This window comes from Rhamphochromis longiceps, linkage group LG4 (assembly GCF_057381845.1).
Source record: "Rhamphochromis longiceps isolate RC_006_pf linkage group LG4, R_longiceps_female_GT1.1, whole genome shotgun sequence".
Classification (NCBI taxonomy): domain Eukaryota; kingdom Metazoa; phylum Chordata; class Actinopteri; order Cichliformes; family Cichlidae; genus Rhamphochromis; species Rhamphochromis longiceps.
The window spans coordinates 36638833-36652821 of record NC_140560.1 but is presented as its reverse complement, the minus strand read 5'-3'; the positions used below and the strand labels follow the sequence as shown (position 1 = coordinate 36652821).

The window sequence follows — 13989 nt, the reverse complement described above, 5'->3', positions numbered from 1 at the left end:
TGCCAATGATCAGTGGGTCGGATCACTGTGGAGCTGTGAGGTGTTTGGTCCTGAGAGAATACACGGCGCAGGTGTGCTGCCAACGGTCAGGACAGTGCAGGTCTGGAAGGAGGGCAGGGCTCACACACATGAAGACCAAGAAACAACCTCATTTAAATCACTTTATTCGTGTGTAAAGATCTCCAATAAACACAAATAATGAAATGAGTTGAAATACCAGAAATAAGAAGACTGAGGAGAAACGAACACATAAATAACAAGAAAAGGACAGACGGGGACAGAGAAGAAAGGGTGGGGCCTATTTACAGAGACGCCCCACGTCACCGACGCACTGTGGGGTTTTATCCCAGCACTAACAGAGTCCAGCTAGCAGCGGTACAGCAGTAGGCCTGTCTCTACCAACAGTTTCAGCTCCGCTTCAAATCCAGTTTTGTTTTCAGCACTAAATTCAAACACAAGTGAAGCAGAAGAAGCACAAAAACGTAAAAAGACCTGCTGTTAATCCCCCCCCCCAAAAAAAAAAATCATTGCTGTCTGAGAGGTTAAAATGAGGCAGCAATGCTACACAAACTGCTCAGTAGTCTAAGTAGAGGGAACGGCTTTGAAAGCATCGACGCCTCCAAGCGAAGCACAGCTGATCTAAGAAACAGAAGGATGATGTTTGACTGGGACATTTCCACGTGTGATCACCTTCATTTGGTGGCAGCATGCATGGCAGGTTAATTCAAAAGCAAAATAAAACCTTGTGTGTGATGAGGTTTAAATGTGTGTGTGAGAAATGAAACTGTGTGAAAATCAAAACAAAGTGCAGAGACCCGGGCAGCAGGAGGACTTTTTAAACTCCCCTGCTCCTTTTTCTTCACTTTCCTCCACTTTCCCATCGTCCTGTTGCGTTTTCTCGTCTTGCAGAGATTCCCCTCTTCACAGCGAACGCTCATCTACTCGTTCTTCTTCTCCTTCTGCTTCATCAGTTTGTTGATCTCCCTCTTGGCCATGCCGGCGTACTTCGTGATGATGCCGTGCTGGTTCAGGCCGGGCAGCAGCAGCAGGAAGCTCACTGCAACGAGAAGAACAAAAAAAGTGTGCAAAGATTTTAAATCGGACGCTTTCAGCGCTGAAACGTTTACAGACAGCACGTGATGAACTTTGACACGCTGCCTGTGTGTGTCTGAAACCACAGTTTGCTCCTGTGAGAAAAATGAAATCATCCAAACCTGACTGTCACAAAACTGTTTGAAGGCCAAAGGTGAAAGTGGCTTTAGTTTTAATTTTCTTACTTGCCAATAATCTCATAGTGAAACACCTGCAGGCTCTCATTTTGAAACATAATTTATACTAACAGATTAAAAAAAAAAAAGAAAGAAAAGAAAATGCTCTTAAACTGCCACCAGGGGGCATCGAGTAGAGAAAGAACACCTCATGGTTGCGAGGTCAAATTAATGAAACGGTTAATTTTGCACGCGCTCAGTCTAATGACCAGAGAGGATTATCCGGGATGATCAGGCGGCACACGCGTCCGGTTTCAATCCACCAGGATCGCTTTGAATGGACAGACTGATGGACGACTTCAGCGTGGCTGCATCGAGCTTTCCAACCACCAATCACAGCAGGGATAAAGTGACGGCGTGTCGATGGTTTCAGGTTCTGCTGCATCCTGCAAGACTGACCGATATGAAAAATACTTTCACTCTGTCAGATCAGCGTTTCCCTTCAAAGCCAGCATCGGCTGAAAACCTGCGTTGGTTTTCACGGCTCACTTGGCATCACTCCCCGTGTTCATGTCAGAACAATCAGTGACTTGTTCACAGCTTTCACTCAGCTCTCTGAGCAGTGACTCACTGACACCGCACAGCCCGAGGAACATTAGCCACTGATTTAAGAAAGACGGTGAGGAGCCGCTGCTTGTACTCCACCCGCTGCTTGTACTCCACCCGATGCTGGCAGATGAAGTCTTCACATGAAAGCAGCTGCTTAACCAGACGAGCCTGAAGAGCAACCAGATTAAAACCCACAGTCACATGACCTCTGATTGCCTTTCTGCTCGGTTTCTGTCAGAGGAACACTCGACATGTCTCAGCTTATGTAAGTGGGGATTAGCCCACTCACAGCTCGCCAGACCTGCTGATCTAACCCCCCGGCAGCTTTAAGACGTGTTCGCCCTCTGCAGCGGTGAGACATGGTTTCAAGTTTTACTGCACGTTTCTGTAAAGACTTCCACAATCAGCCCCATTAATAATGAATACCCCTGATCCACTCAGAGCCACATGCAGAGCTTCAAACATGCAAAAACCTGCCAAATATCAAAGATAAATATCAGTCTAAAGCACCATCGGCCATTAAATTAACTTGAACACAGAAGCATTTAAAACTGCTGATGAACACGAGTGCCTCTTCCTCTTCAGTCACGTACGAGTTTCTGTCCGCAGAAAATGCACGAAAGGCTCAACTTCCACATTCAGCGAAAGCAGTTTTAAAGAAGGACCCGAGAGCAGAGACGAGCATTTAAGATTTCTCATTTTAATCCCGACACTCTGCGAGCCTTTCATTAAAACCGAAATGTCTTAAAACAGAATGAAGCTGGGCGGGGTCTGCAGGCACGCCTTCAGCAAAATGTCAAAGACTATGTCCACTTCAGCCTGTGTGTGAAGGATTACACAGAGGTTTAAGGACATAAATCATTGTGTTCTGGAGCGACAGAGCAGAGGAAGCCAAACCAAGAGGTGAACAAGTCTCCCAGTATTAACTGTCCGGGTCCCCCCCCCACAGAAGAACTGAAAAAAAGAAAGAAAATCAGCCCAGGACAGAAAAATAAAGAAACGGGCAGTGTGGGATGAGCAGCAAGCTCTTGTTTCTCTCTCTCTAAAAGGAGAAGAGTGTAACACCTTCTTTAAAGGTTGCTGGCATCATCCAAACAGGTCTGCAGCTGAGCGCGGGAGTTTCACCTGGAAGCCGGGAACACGGCTCACCCTCAGCTTGCTCTCCTACATCGTCTCTATCACAAACCCCTGAAGCCACATCGGAGTTTGTTTTTGACCTGATGTGGAGTTTGTGCAAAAACATCTAATGCACAACAACAAACTGTGAAGAGCACATTTAAAATAAAATCTGGCATTACAGTAAGACTTGTGTCGTTTTAATGTCAGAGTGGTATTGAAGCGTGTTTACAGTGAGACCCGATTACTGATACAAAGCCCAAACCTGACGGCACACGAGGTACGAGTGCTTTACCTTTGGTAGTCACACCGGGTCTGAACCGCTCACCAGATGTTTGCCTAATAGAATTATTAAAAGTGACTTTACAGCTCAACAATTTGAGACATGAAGGAGCGTGTGATTGGACAGCAGCCAGCAGGGGAGAGTGCAGGAAGGAAACCCACAAAGATATGAGTGAAACATGGCTGATAACAGTGGCGATAAACAAAACAGTCTTTTTGTAGTCAAGTGAAAGTATACTCACCGATCAGGTACGTCAGGAACAGGTTGTGCACCTGCTGTCCGATCCAGGCCACAGCCAGCAGGCTGCTGATCACTGAGGCAAAGTACTGTGGAGATCAGGAGGTCAGGTTACATTCAGCTCAATTTCATTAGCAAGTCATCATTCAGAAGGAAGAGTCAGAATGGCCACTGAATGAGAACGAGTCACACAGGCTGTGAAAAACTCTGTTCTGGCTGCCCGTGACCCAGTTTGAGGTCTGCTAAGTGGAGCAGCAAAGTCAGATCAGCTGATATTTTTATCTGGAGCACAGAGAGAGCTCCCTGTTGTAATAAAACTTCCATTTACTGCAGCTTATTTGATTCATTCAGGTTCCCTGTAGCTCAGGGCAAGTTAGACTTTAACTCTGCTCAGACCAAATAGGTACAGGTCTATACAGGCCAGAACATCCAGACTGGCCAACAGCCTGTATCCACAGGCTGTGAGGCTCCTGAACTCTCTGCCCCCCTCTCACGGACAATAACCATATCCAACTTCTTAATAGCAATGAACTTACTTGTCAGGTTCTCATGTTTACTTGTCATGTTCTCATGTTGTTGCTAAGGATTGTCTTATTGCACTGGAGTCACACTGGGTTAAATATTTACACTTGGGTTTTAAGGGGTATTTATTATTTTCTTCATTATTTTATTTACGGGTTGTACGGAAGCCCCAAATGCAATTTCATTGTTCTCTGACAATGACAATAAATAAATAAATACTGAAAAGCAAAGGTCACAGACTGTTTTTGGGACTAAACGCTTGCCTTCAGCAGCCAATCAGATACAGCCCCTTCACTGTGCACGCTAAGCTAGCCTACAAAGATCAGCTTATCAGAACTTTGTGCAAATGTGATTCATTTTGGAGCCTGGGAACATTGTGGAAAGTTTTGTGCCTCTTCTTCACCGACTGCAACACAGTCAAAAGCTTCCAACTACAAACACACAGCATGGCTGAGACCAGCAAGAGGCAGCTGATTACACTTACAACTATTATAGTGAGGTGTTTAGTTGCAACATCAGATGCAGGATTGGGAATTTATGTCTTAAAAATGCTGGATTTGGAGGGGTTGGGATCAAAGTGAAAGCTCTGAGCGTACCATTTTGGGTTTTTCCTCCTTGAGGGTGCAGAGGCGCTTCCACCAGCCCACGATGCGGCGCTCAGTCTTCACCAGGTTCCCACAGATCTCGTGGAAACGCTGCTGCTGCTCGGTGGTCCTGCAGGAGCAGAGTTCAAGGTGTTACAGACAATGAGAAAACTCACTCAACGGTCCTGGCTGCAGAGTTTCTGCTGAGTTAAAGCTCAGGCCTGAAGAAAGGTTTTCACCAACATTTCCTAATCTCACCATCAAGAGGAAGCCAGTGAGTCACACACAGCCGCCTGCAACACTTAGCTCTATTTAAACCAATGAGAGTGAGAAAAAAAACAGTGTTGTTGCATTAACGTTTTTAATGTGACCTAATAAATGTCTAAGCTCCATTAGAGCTGAAATGATCAGCTGACTCACAGATGATCAGCTGCAGCAGGCACAAATATTTCAGATCACGGGGCAAAAAACTTCAATATCAGCTTCTCAGCATATTTAAACTTCCTCACTTTCTGCTTTAGAAAATCCAACCTACAACAGGAGGAGGTCCACCTAACCTCCTCCTGTCACCAGGTAACAGCACTGAGTTGCGGCCCAGCTGACTGCAACTTGTGCTGCTCTGAGCTTAAGCAGAACCAGAACCAAGAACCTGATCAGGGGAAGAACTGGGTCTATTGAACACAAGCTACCAGCTGGATAAGAGGCAGGAGAATAGAATCCTCCATTTATAAAAACGTGTACCTGACAAAACATAAAGGACACACAGGAGAGGTGCTGCCCATCAACATCACTACAGGTACAGAGTAAACTCTCCCGGGCTGCTCGCAGCACAAACCAGCTCTGCTTGAAGTTCAGTTCCAAACTTTCTCACATTCTGGAGTTCAGTAAGACAAACAAGCAAAATCACTGACAGGTGGAAGTTTCACTGTTTGGGAATCACCCAACAACAATCTCCGACCATAATTTGCCTCACAGCCAATAAACTGGAACACCACATCGCACGCTGCACTGCTGTGAAGGCTAAAGAGATCAAACAGTGAAGGACAAGAGGGGACAGCTGGGAAGTGTGACCTCTATTTTCTGCTTCGCCATCACTCCCTATTTCAGTCCTTGTTGTCGGGGAGCCAAACAGGGACCGTGACCAGCTTCGTGTTACAGACTCGCACAGATACGCCGGCTTTCTGCCGTCTCAGTGAGATCAAAGGACATTTGTCAGGCTCTGCAGACAAATAGCTCATCATCCCGAGGCTGTAACCGAAAATGTAAACAGGCTTTTTAATCTCCCTACATAAACCAAGCCCCCAGCGGTAGATTAAAAACAAGCGAAAATCTCAAAAACTGTACATCATCACCCAGAGGCTGTGTTGAGTGTGAAGCAGTGCAGGTCACGCTCTGCTGATGCAAGCTTTTATATCAGCTGGAGGATGACGTGCAGCACACCGTGCCAACTGAAGGCTGTTATCCTATCCTGTCCTGGGTGTCTGGTTGTCACCATCCAACACAAACAGCTGAATCAACGGGCTGCTCGCCGAGTACTGGCTACTGCCGAAGCTTCGTGAAGCCGTGGGACAGTCTGCCATTTACCTCGAACTGAAAATGAAACGCCCCTTTGGCTGCAGGTCTCTAATAATCTAGTTTGTTATGTTTTACTAACAAACAAAGAGGATGAGAGGACTCCAGGTGCAGCTCAGCCAACAGGCTTTACAACTCGTCTTAACCAACTAACTCTCCAGGTGAGCCGCCCTCATTATGAAGGCGGGGCAATTTTACACAGTCAGTTCTGTAGAGGCTTTCAAAACCATCGGTTTCCCTACACATGCACGTTTTGTTGGGCAGGTCGCGTGGACTTACTGATGACCATCCTCCGAAAACATACTAGGACGGTCCAAAATTCAGCTTGGACCCATTTTGATGTAAATAGCAGTAGAGCAGGGCGACGTGACCAAAAATATTTATCAGGATATACATTTGAAAATTTGCAATAACGATATAACTGACACCAGACAAAATACTTTACAACTCCACAACTTTATTTGTGCAAAAAAAACAAAACAAAAAACAACAAGTCAATGCATTTTCACTTACACAATCAGCTGTTTTTTTTATGTGCATTAAAGTTATATAAATATTTAAAGTGCAAATGAAAACTCCTCGCTGACAGTTTAACCAAAAGGCATTTCCAGTGGAAACTGGCCGACACATCCTCAGCATAACCATGTATAACATCCACAAAACTTAACGAGGTTATACACACACACACAACACGGTAACATTATGTTGAAGCACAGTACGTATCGCTCCGCCTACGACAGCCGTAATGCTCCGACAATCCATCAAGCGGTGCGGCTTCGTAGCTTAGCAAAGTCGTACTAAAACATCTGACAGATGTTCGAGCGCCGTGCACATAAAATCGTTTCGAGGTCAGTAAACACAACCAGAGTTCAGACATAAGGCACACGGGCTTATAAGGGGCTCTGTCGACTTTCAGAAAAATCAAAGTATTGATTTTAAGTGCGCCGTATTTTCCAAACAACACGGTAATAACGACGGCCCGCTAGCATGCGCTACCAAAAATAGTGCTTTGTTGTGTGTCTGACGGACGAAAGCTAAACCAGTTCCACACCAGTGAAGCTGCAACGTTTTACAAACCAGTTCAGGTTCATCTGTTTCGTTCAACAATCCGCTTTCGCTCTTCTCGTTCGCCATGTGCGTATGAAAACAAAGGCACAGCGCATGCGCGTTTTACCCACTTTCTATCGCCATATTTCATTTTCTTATCGTTGGCTAACATTGTAGCGGTATTACCATGAACGGTATGATATGGCCCAGCCCTAAATAGCAGTAAATAAAAACAAAACCCGTGTGAGGCATGAACTGTTTCTGGCTTCTAAAGCAGGCCAGACCACCACTGCTTTAAACCGGCACAGCTGGAGGGAACCCCCCTCCTGTTTTTGTTTTTTTAAACCATACGTCTTCCTTTTCTCCGCTCACCTTTCCCCTTCAGCTTCATGTTGCCTCAGAATTTATTATCTTCCTCCTCAGTGGACTGTTTAACTGGTTATCGTCCAGTTAGACCATGACATGTGTTGTGCTCACTCACACAGCTGTTCTCATTACACCATCTGAGATCACCCTCTCTGTTGCTTCATCACTTCTGATTTGCAGAAAAAACAAGAATCAAAGACACAGAAACAAAGTCATATGAAGCTGCTTCGCTCATAGTTAAGGCTGAGTTGGAACGATCCTGAAACCCTGATAAGCATCCAGTTTCATCCTCCTGTGGAAGTCTGTTGAACGTTGCGATAATATATATCCTCCTCTTTCACAACTCAGTTTAGTCAAAGACCAAAGCTGGAGGTCATCTCTGAAGCCAGAGTGATGTAGGAAGCCTTCAGAACTGACTGACAAAACAGGAAAACCTGTCTACATAGGGGCGAAGCAAATATGACAGAGCTCTCACCACTTATTGGAGCCAAACACTCGGGGGGCGAGGGTGGGCACCAGATAGTCGGCCAGGCAGAGCAACATGACGGTGCAGGACAGGCCGGTCAGCACTGATGGGTCCAAGTAGTAGATGAGCCTGGAGGATGAACACAAAACAGGCAGAACGGGTTTGAACATTTCATTGTTTAAAATCACGCCTTCATTTTGTTACGATTGTTATGATTTGGGGATCTCTGCTCATGAACGCTGGAGCGTACAAAGCACCTGCAGCTGAAAGACATGAACACTGAGGGTGTGTGAAACAAGCAGGAAGGCATCAGAAACAGTGCAGCAGTGTTCCAGTCTGGATTCACCTTCAGTAGATTTCAGGAATAACCTAATAATGGCCCAACCGAAGCTCATTTAGCAGAAGCTAATCTGCATTGTTTTGCTTTGTGTTTCAACAATGTGGAAAAGATTAACATTAAGCTGAGTGTTCTGCCAACCAGCTGGAAAACTGTAATTAGGACACTCGTTTTACATCAGTGGGGGCTTATATTACTTGTCACAGGCAATTAATTATTATCTTATTTAGTAATAAATCAGGCCTCAAGAATCAGCCTGCCAAAGCCTCCATTTCACCCCGCAGGATACAGGTTACACTGCTGTTCTTTCTGTGGTGACGCCTGCTTTACTAACCGAGAGCACAAGTGTCTGGAAGAGAGTAAGAGAGTAGTGCGACTTGTCGAGTTTGACTGACAAAATCGTCGTTTTGGATTTCTTTGGTTCATCGATCTGAAAACTAAAAACATCTGTTTGTTAGCGGTTTTGTAATCGTAGTGCTCCTCTGACAACATCACGGTCTGAGCTTGAACACTACAAGAAACAGTTCAAATGTCTACCATGGTTTTTCCTAGTGGTTTAAATAAGAGACAGTGTGTGTGTGTGTGTGTGTGTGACCAGAAGCCGCACACTGAAAGCGGACCTGTATTAGCTCTGCACCCTGTTCACTCATGGTTGTAATTATACGACTCATTTAAGTTAACAAAAGCAGACAAGACTCCACAGCTAACTCAGTTCCACAGGGCAAAGATAGAAATGGCTGCTGTGCACCACTAACACGTTACACATCCTAAATTACACCATCCAGAGCTGCTGCGCAATTCTAGCAGTATGTTAGCAGACAGGAAGGCCTCTGTGCAGTACAGACAGTTGAAGGATGGGAAACGAGCAGAGATACTCCAAGAGAGGAGATTTTACCTGAAGACAGAATCACCTGCACACAACAGTTGTAAGAAAAAGTGCAAATGGATAACAAAAAGTGACATTACAACCAACCCAAAACCAGAAAAGACTTACAGTTATGATGTGATTATAGCCCTATGTCAAATACTTAAAGTAGTTTTTGAATAATTTATACTCCTGACTGAAGGTAAACCTACATAAAGACACACTTAAACAAAATGTACTACAAAATAATTAATCCAGGGAATCCACCAGAATCTTAAAATACTGTGATGCAAATCTTTGGTCAACCAACCATCAGACTGCTGATTAAATCAGAAAAATACCTGACCAAAGACATAACACTTTGTACTGTTAGTTTTACACTGGAAGAAATAAATCTGAGTAATTCCACCTTGGTTTACTTTGCTCAGCCCATCTGAGATCAAACCGGGCTGCTTTTAGTCGCTGGCAGATGTAAACTATAAAAATTGAATATAAGACATGGCCAGCCTCTCCCTGCTCTCCTGTAACAGATAGCTATCACTGCTGAGAGGAAGGAAATGTGTGGTGCCAGCTGTGTAGCACCCACTCTGAAGCAGACTCACAGGAAGAGCACGGTGGTCGCGCCCATCAGCGCTCCGGGGAACCAGGGCTTCTCCCAACGCAGGACCTGATCCCCAGCCAGGATCACCTCACGCCAGCACTGCAGCTGCTCTTCCAGCTGGGCCGTCTCCTGGGCCTGAACACACAAACAAACCTTTACACATTACCTAACTGACCATCAAACTGTGCGATATCAGTGTAATCTGAGGGGATTGTGTACTCAGGAGGGCAGTCTCTCCAGGAGTTAGTATAAAGGTGACATTACTGTGCTGCCTCTGGAAGAGCAACTAGCACCTTTAAAGTCATATAATGTGGGTTTATCCTGCTGTTTCACACACAGAACACCTGAATGTAACGATACTCCTTTATATGGCTCTCAGTTTGTGTGTTTTGTGGCCTAGAAGTCTATTTGAGAAGCAAATTGATAAACAGGGTGTGTATCTTTGGTGATAAGACGGCGCAGTGACAGTGCACTACACGTAGAAATAACCGGGGACAAACACAGGCTGTCAAACCACGTCGAATGAGCGTGTGATGACTCGATCTCAGTTTGTTTTAAAGCTTTAAAATGATTTCTGCGTTAGGGCGAGTCAGCACCTCCACAAAAAGGAAGCGTCCCCGCTGCTGAAGCTAAAATAAGCATGCTAACTAGTCAGCGAGCTAAGGTTAGCTGCGGTCAGCACGGACGGACGGACGGATAAGCGATCAGGGTTAAATCGCTTAGCTTAGACTTTTCAGCTGCCCCCATGTGCAAAGTTCACACTATTTACACGAATCTCTAAACACCACAGTAGTGTTAGTGCCGTCAGATTAGCAGCGACGTGCGAGGCTAACTCTCCTGCTGCAAACACGTCTACATCGAACACGAGCCCTTAAATTCGCCATACTGTGTTTTAAAAATGCTTCATACTTACCATCAAGTTCACGCTTTTGTTGTCTCCTTCCGCCATTATCTCTAAACTGAGCGGCCTACTTTCTAATGTGGAGTTCTTTTATGAGTTTTCGGAGAAACGACCAACAGAAGGACAGCACCCTCCGCTCCCGTTAGCTTCAGCGCCACTAACGGTAGAGCCGAGGAGGCAGGATGTTTTTAACTGAAAAACCTACGTCACACATGAGGAACTCTGGGTAATAGAGTTCCAATATCAATCCTTGCCTTTCGAAAACATCTTCTTCTTTTGTATAGGGTTTATTGGCGGTTGGCAAACAGCAAAATTGTGCATTACCGCCACCACGTGGTGTGGAGTGTGGACCGAAATGACAATTTAAAAAAAATAAAATAAATAAAATAAAATAAAATAAAATATTCAAATTCTCCGGAACAAATCGGTCTGCCTTAAAAACCAAAATACAGCCTGATAACTTTCACTTATAGAGCTCATGCGAAATAAATCAAACAAGTCCAACTTCACTTTCATATCGTCCAGCTTTTTGATCAGTTGTCTCCTTTCCATATCATACTTCTGACAATGCAATAAAACATGTTCTTTTTTTCCTGTTCCCTACTGCAGTCACACTCCCCTGCACAGTGTTTACCTATTAAAAATAATGTGCTATTTAAGCCAGTGTGTCCAAATCTCAGTCGAGATATAATCGTCTCCTCTCTCCTGTTTCGTCCAGTACTTCTCATTTCCCCACTTTCCTTTGGATGTTTACAGCCATCGCCCTTTCCTCTCCTCCTCCCATTGCTTTTGCCACCTTTCCTTCATTTTGTGTCGTATTCTGCTCTTGAGGAACTACTACTGCATCAGCGAGCATCCATGGTGGTATTGTAGGCAACGGTACTGTTTGACATGTTGATCTTGTCCAGATTAAGTTCAGCTGCTTTCTGTCCCACTGTCCAATTGCGTTTTCTCTTTTTCCCAGCATGGTTGGAAAACAGTTTTTGTCGGATGATCCTGACCATGTCCTTGTAAATTTGCCCAGTAATTCAATGTCAGTTGCTCTCTTCTTAGTTGTAATGGCATTTCCCCCATTTCTACCTGTAGTGCTGCTGCAGATGTTGTTTTGAATGCACCTGAGCAAAGTCTTAACGCCTGATATTGGATACTATCCAACTTACAAAGACTTGTTCCGGCAGCAGAATTATATACGACACACCCATAATCCAATACTGACCCAATCAACCCAGTATATAAAGCTTTTAAAGATTTCCTATCAGCCCCACAGTCAGTTCCCACTAAGCACCTCATGACATTCAACACTTTCTTGCACCTGTCTATTATTTTCTGAATATGTACAGCCCATGTCACCCTTTCATCAAACCACAACCCCCAAAAATTTAAATTGTTTCACCCTTTCCAGTTCCCGTCCATATAATCTGACCCTGACGTCAACCCCACCTCTTTTTCTTGTAAAAACCATCAACTTAGTCTTATCAACTGAGAATTTAAACCCTCATTTATATGACCACTGTTCTGTACTTTCTTCACCAAAAACTCTAACCGTCGTCCTCGTGCCCACATCGCCCCATCGTCTGCAAAAGCTGAAAACCCCATCCCACCCTCTATGTTCTTAAACACATCATTAATCAGCAGTGAAAACAATAGCGGGCTAACTATGCTTCCATGTGGCATTCCATTTTTTATTGGCAAACTCTCCGAATAACTCCTCCCAATCCTTACTATTATTCATCGGCCTTCCAAAAAATCCTTAATCCATCTGAACATTCGACCATTTATACCCATTTCCCTCATTTTAATTAATACACCTTCCCTCCACATACGCTTTCTCTATATCAAAAAAGACCGCCAGCACACTCTCCTTATTCACTTGTGCCTTCCTTATCTCATGTTCTAAACATAACGCTGGATCCATTGCACCCCTCCCTCTTCTAAAACCACTCTGAAACATTTACGTCTAATTTTTTCTAAATCTTCTTCTATTGGCATGCCCGTGATTACCCCTCGCACCACTTTACACTCCCCCAACACCTCTCTCTCTCTCTCGCTGTCTTTCTGCAGATGCTCTCAGTATGCAACACTTTATTTTTCTCTTCTTCCGTCTTAACGATTATCAACAAATTCTAAGTACTTTGGCTAACGTTACCTCTCCAAACTTCTTTTTCAGCTCTCTTGACAAAACTATTGGGCTAAGTTGCACCCCTTCAGCCTAAATTTCAATATTATTTTAAACTCTTCTCTGACACTCCTTTTCCGGATAACACTCCCATCATCCGAACTATTCCCCTCCAAACTTCGTTTGCTGCCCTGAGTTCCTATGACACTTTCATCCTCCCTACCTCTTCTCCCTCTCCTCGCCCCTTTCCCACTAACCGGTGTCCAATCTCCTAAATCCATGTCATCATCGTCTTCTACCTGAGTTGCCATTCCAGTCCAGTCACACACCAGTTTATGCCAACCGCCAAAATCCGTAATCCAATCCTTCAAAACCAAGCCTTCTCCAAAGTTCAAAATCAGCGCCGCTCCTTGCTTCCCCGCCCGCTGATTACAACCTTTCGAAAACATCTTTTTTTCACAGTCATAAATGTAATCAAGATACAAAAATGATTTATTATTCTTTAAATAAGCTTTAAAGCTCATTCTACTGAGACAGCCCTTCTTAGAGTTTCCAGTGACATTCTGACGCAGGAAAGTGTTCTGTACTCCTAATGTTGGCCCTCAGCCTTTGACACCGCTGACCATCACATTTTGCTTGAAAGGCTGAAATACTGGGTTGTTGTATCTGGGTCTGCCTTAGAGTGGTTCTCCTCGTATCTCTATGAACGATACTTTTCTGTGGCGGTCTCTAAGTACAGGTCATCTTCCACGTCCCTGTCCTATGGTGTGCCACAAGGTTCTGTGCTGGGGCCCTTATTGTTTTTAATATATCTACTTCCTCTCCAGCATATTTTGAGCCCCTTTGAGGACATTTGCTACCACTGCTACGCAGACGACATCCAGCTGTACGTGTCTTTTAAACCTGAAGATGTTTCTAAGCTGCAGATTCTAAATGTGTGCTTAGAAACCATCACAGGTTGGATGGCTGACAACTTCCTCCAACTTAATGAAGAAAGGACTGAAGTCCTTGTATGTGCTCCAGACAGACACGTACCTGACATAATGAATGCTCTTGGTCCTCTTTCAACATTTGTGAAATCGTCCATCAGGAACCTCGGGGTAACCTTTGATTCTGCTCCTACCCTGGATGTTCACGTCAAATCTCTGGTTCGGTCCTG

At 44.5% G+C, this 13989-nt stretch overlaps 1 protein-coding gene across 1 annotated transcript; it reads right to left on the bottom strand.

Moving 5' to 3' along the window:
- Positions 1-148: 148 nt before the first annotated feature.
- arl6ip1 (ARL6 interacting reticulophagy regulator 1) lies at positions 149-10884 on the bottom strand. The gene is made up of 6 exons (XM_085404835.1): positions 10727-10884; positions 9815-9948; positions 8020-8139; positions 4572-4689; positions 3458-3542; positions 149-1057 (listed from the first exon to the last, which is right to left on the bottom strand). Exons 1-6 carry the CDS (start codon positions 10760-10762, stop codon positions 939-941), a joined length of 612 nt encoding a protein of 203 aa, XP_085260961.1. The 5' UTR covers positions 10763-10884; the 3' UTR covers positions 149-938.
- Between the last annotated feature and the right edge of the window lie 3105 nt (positions 10885-13989).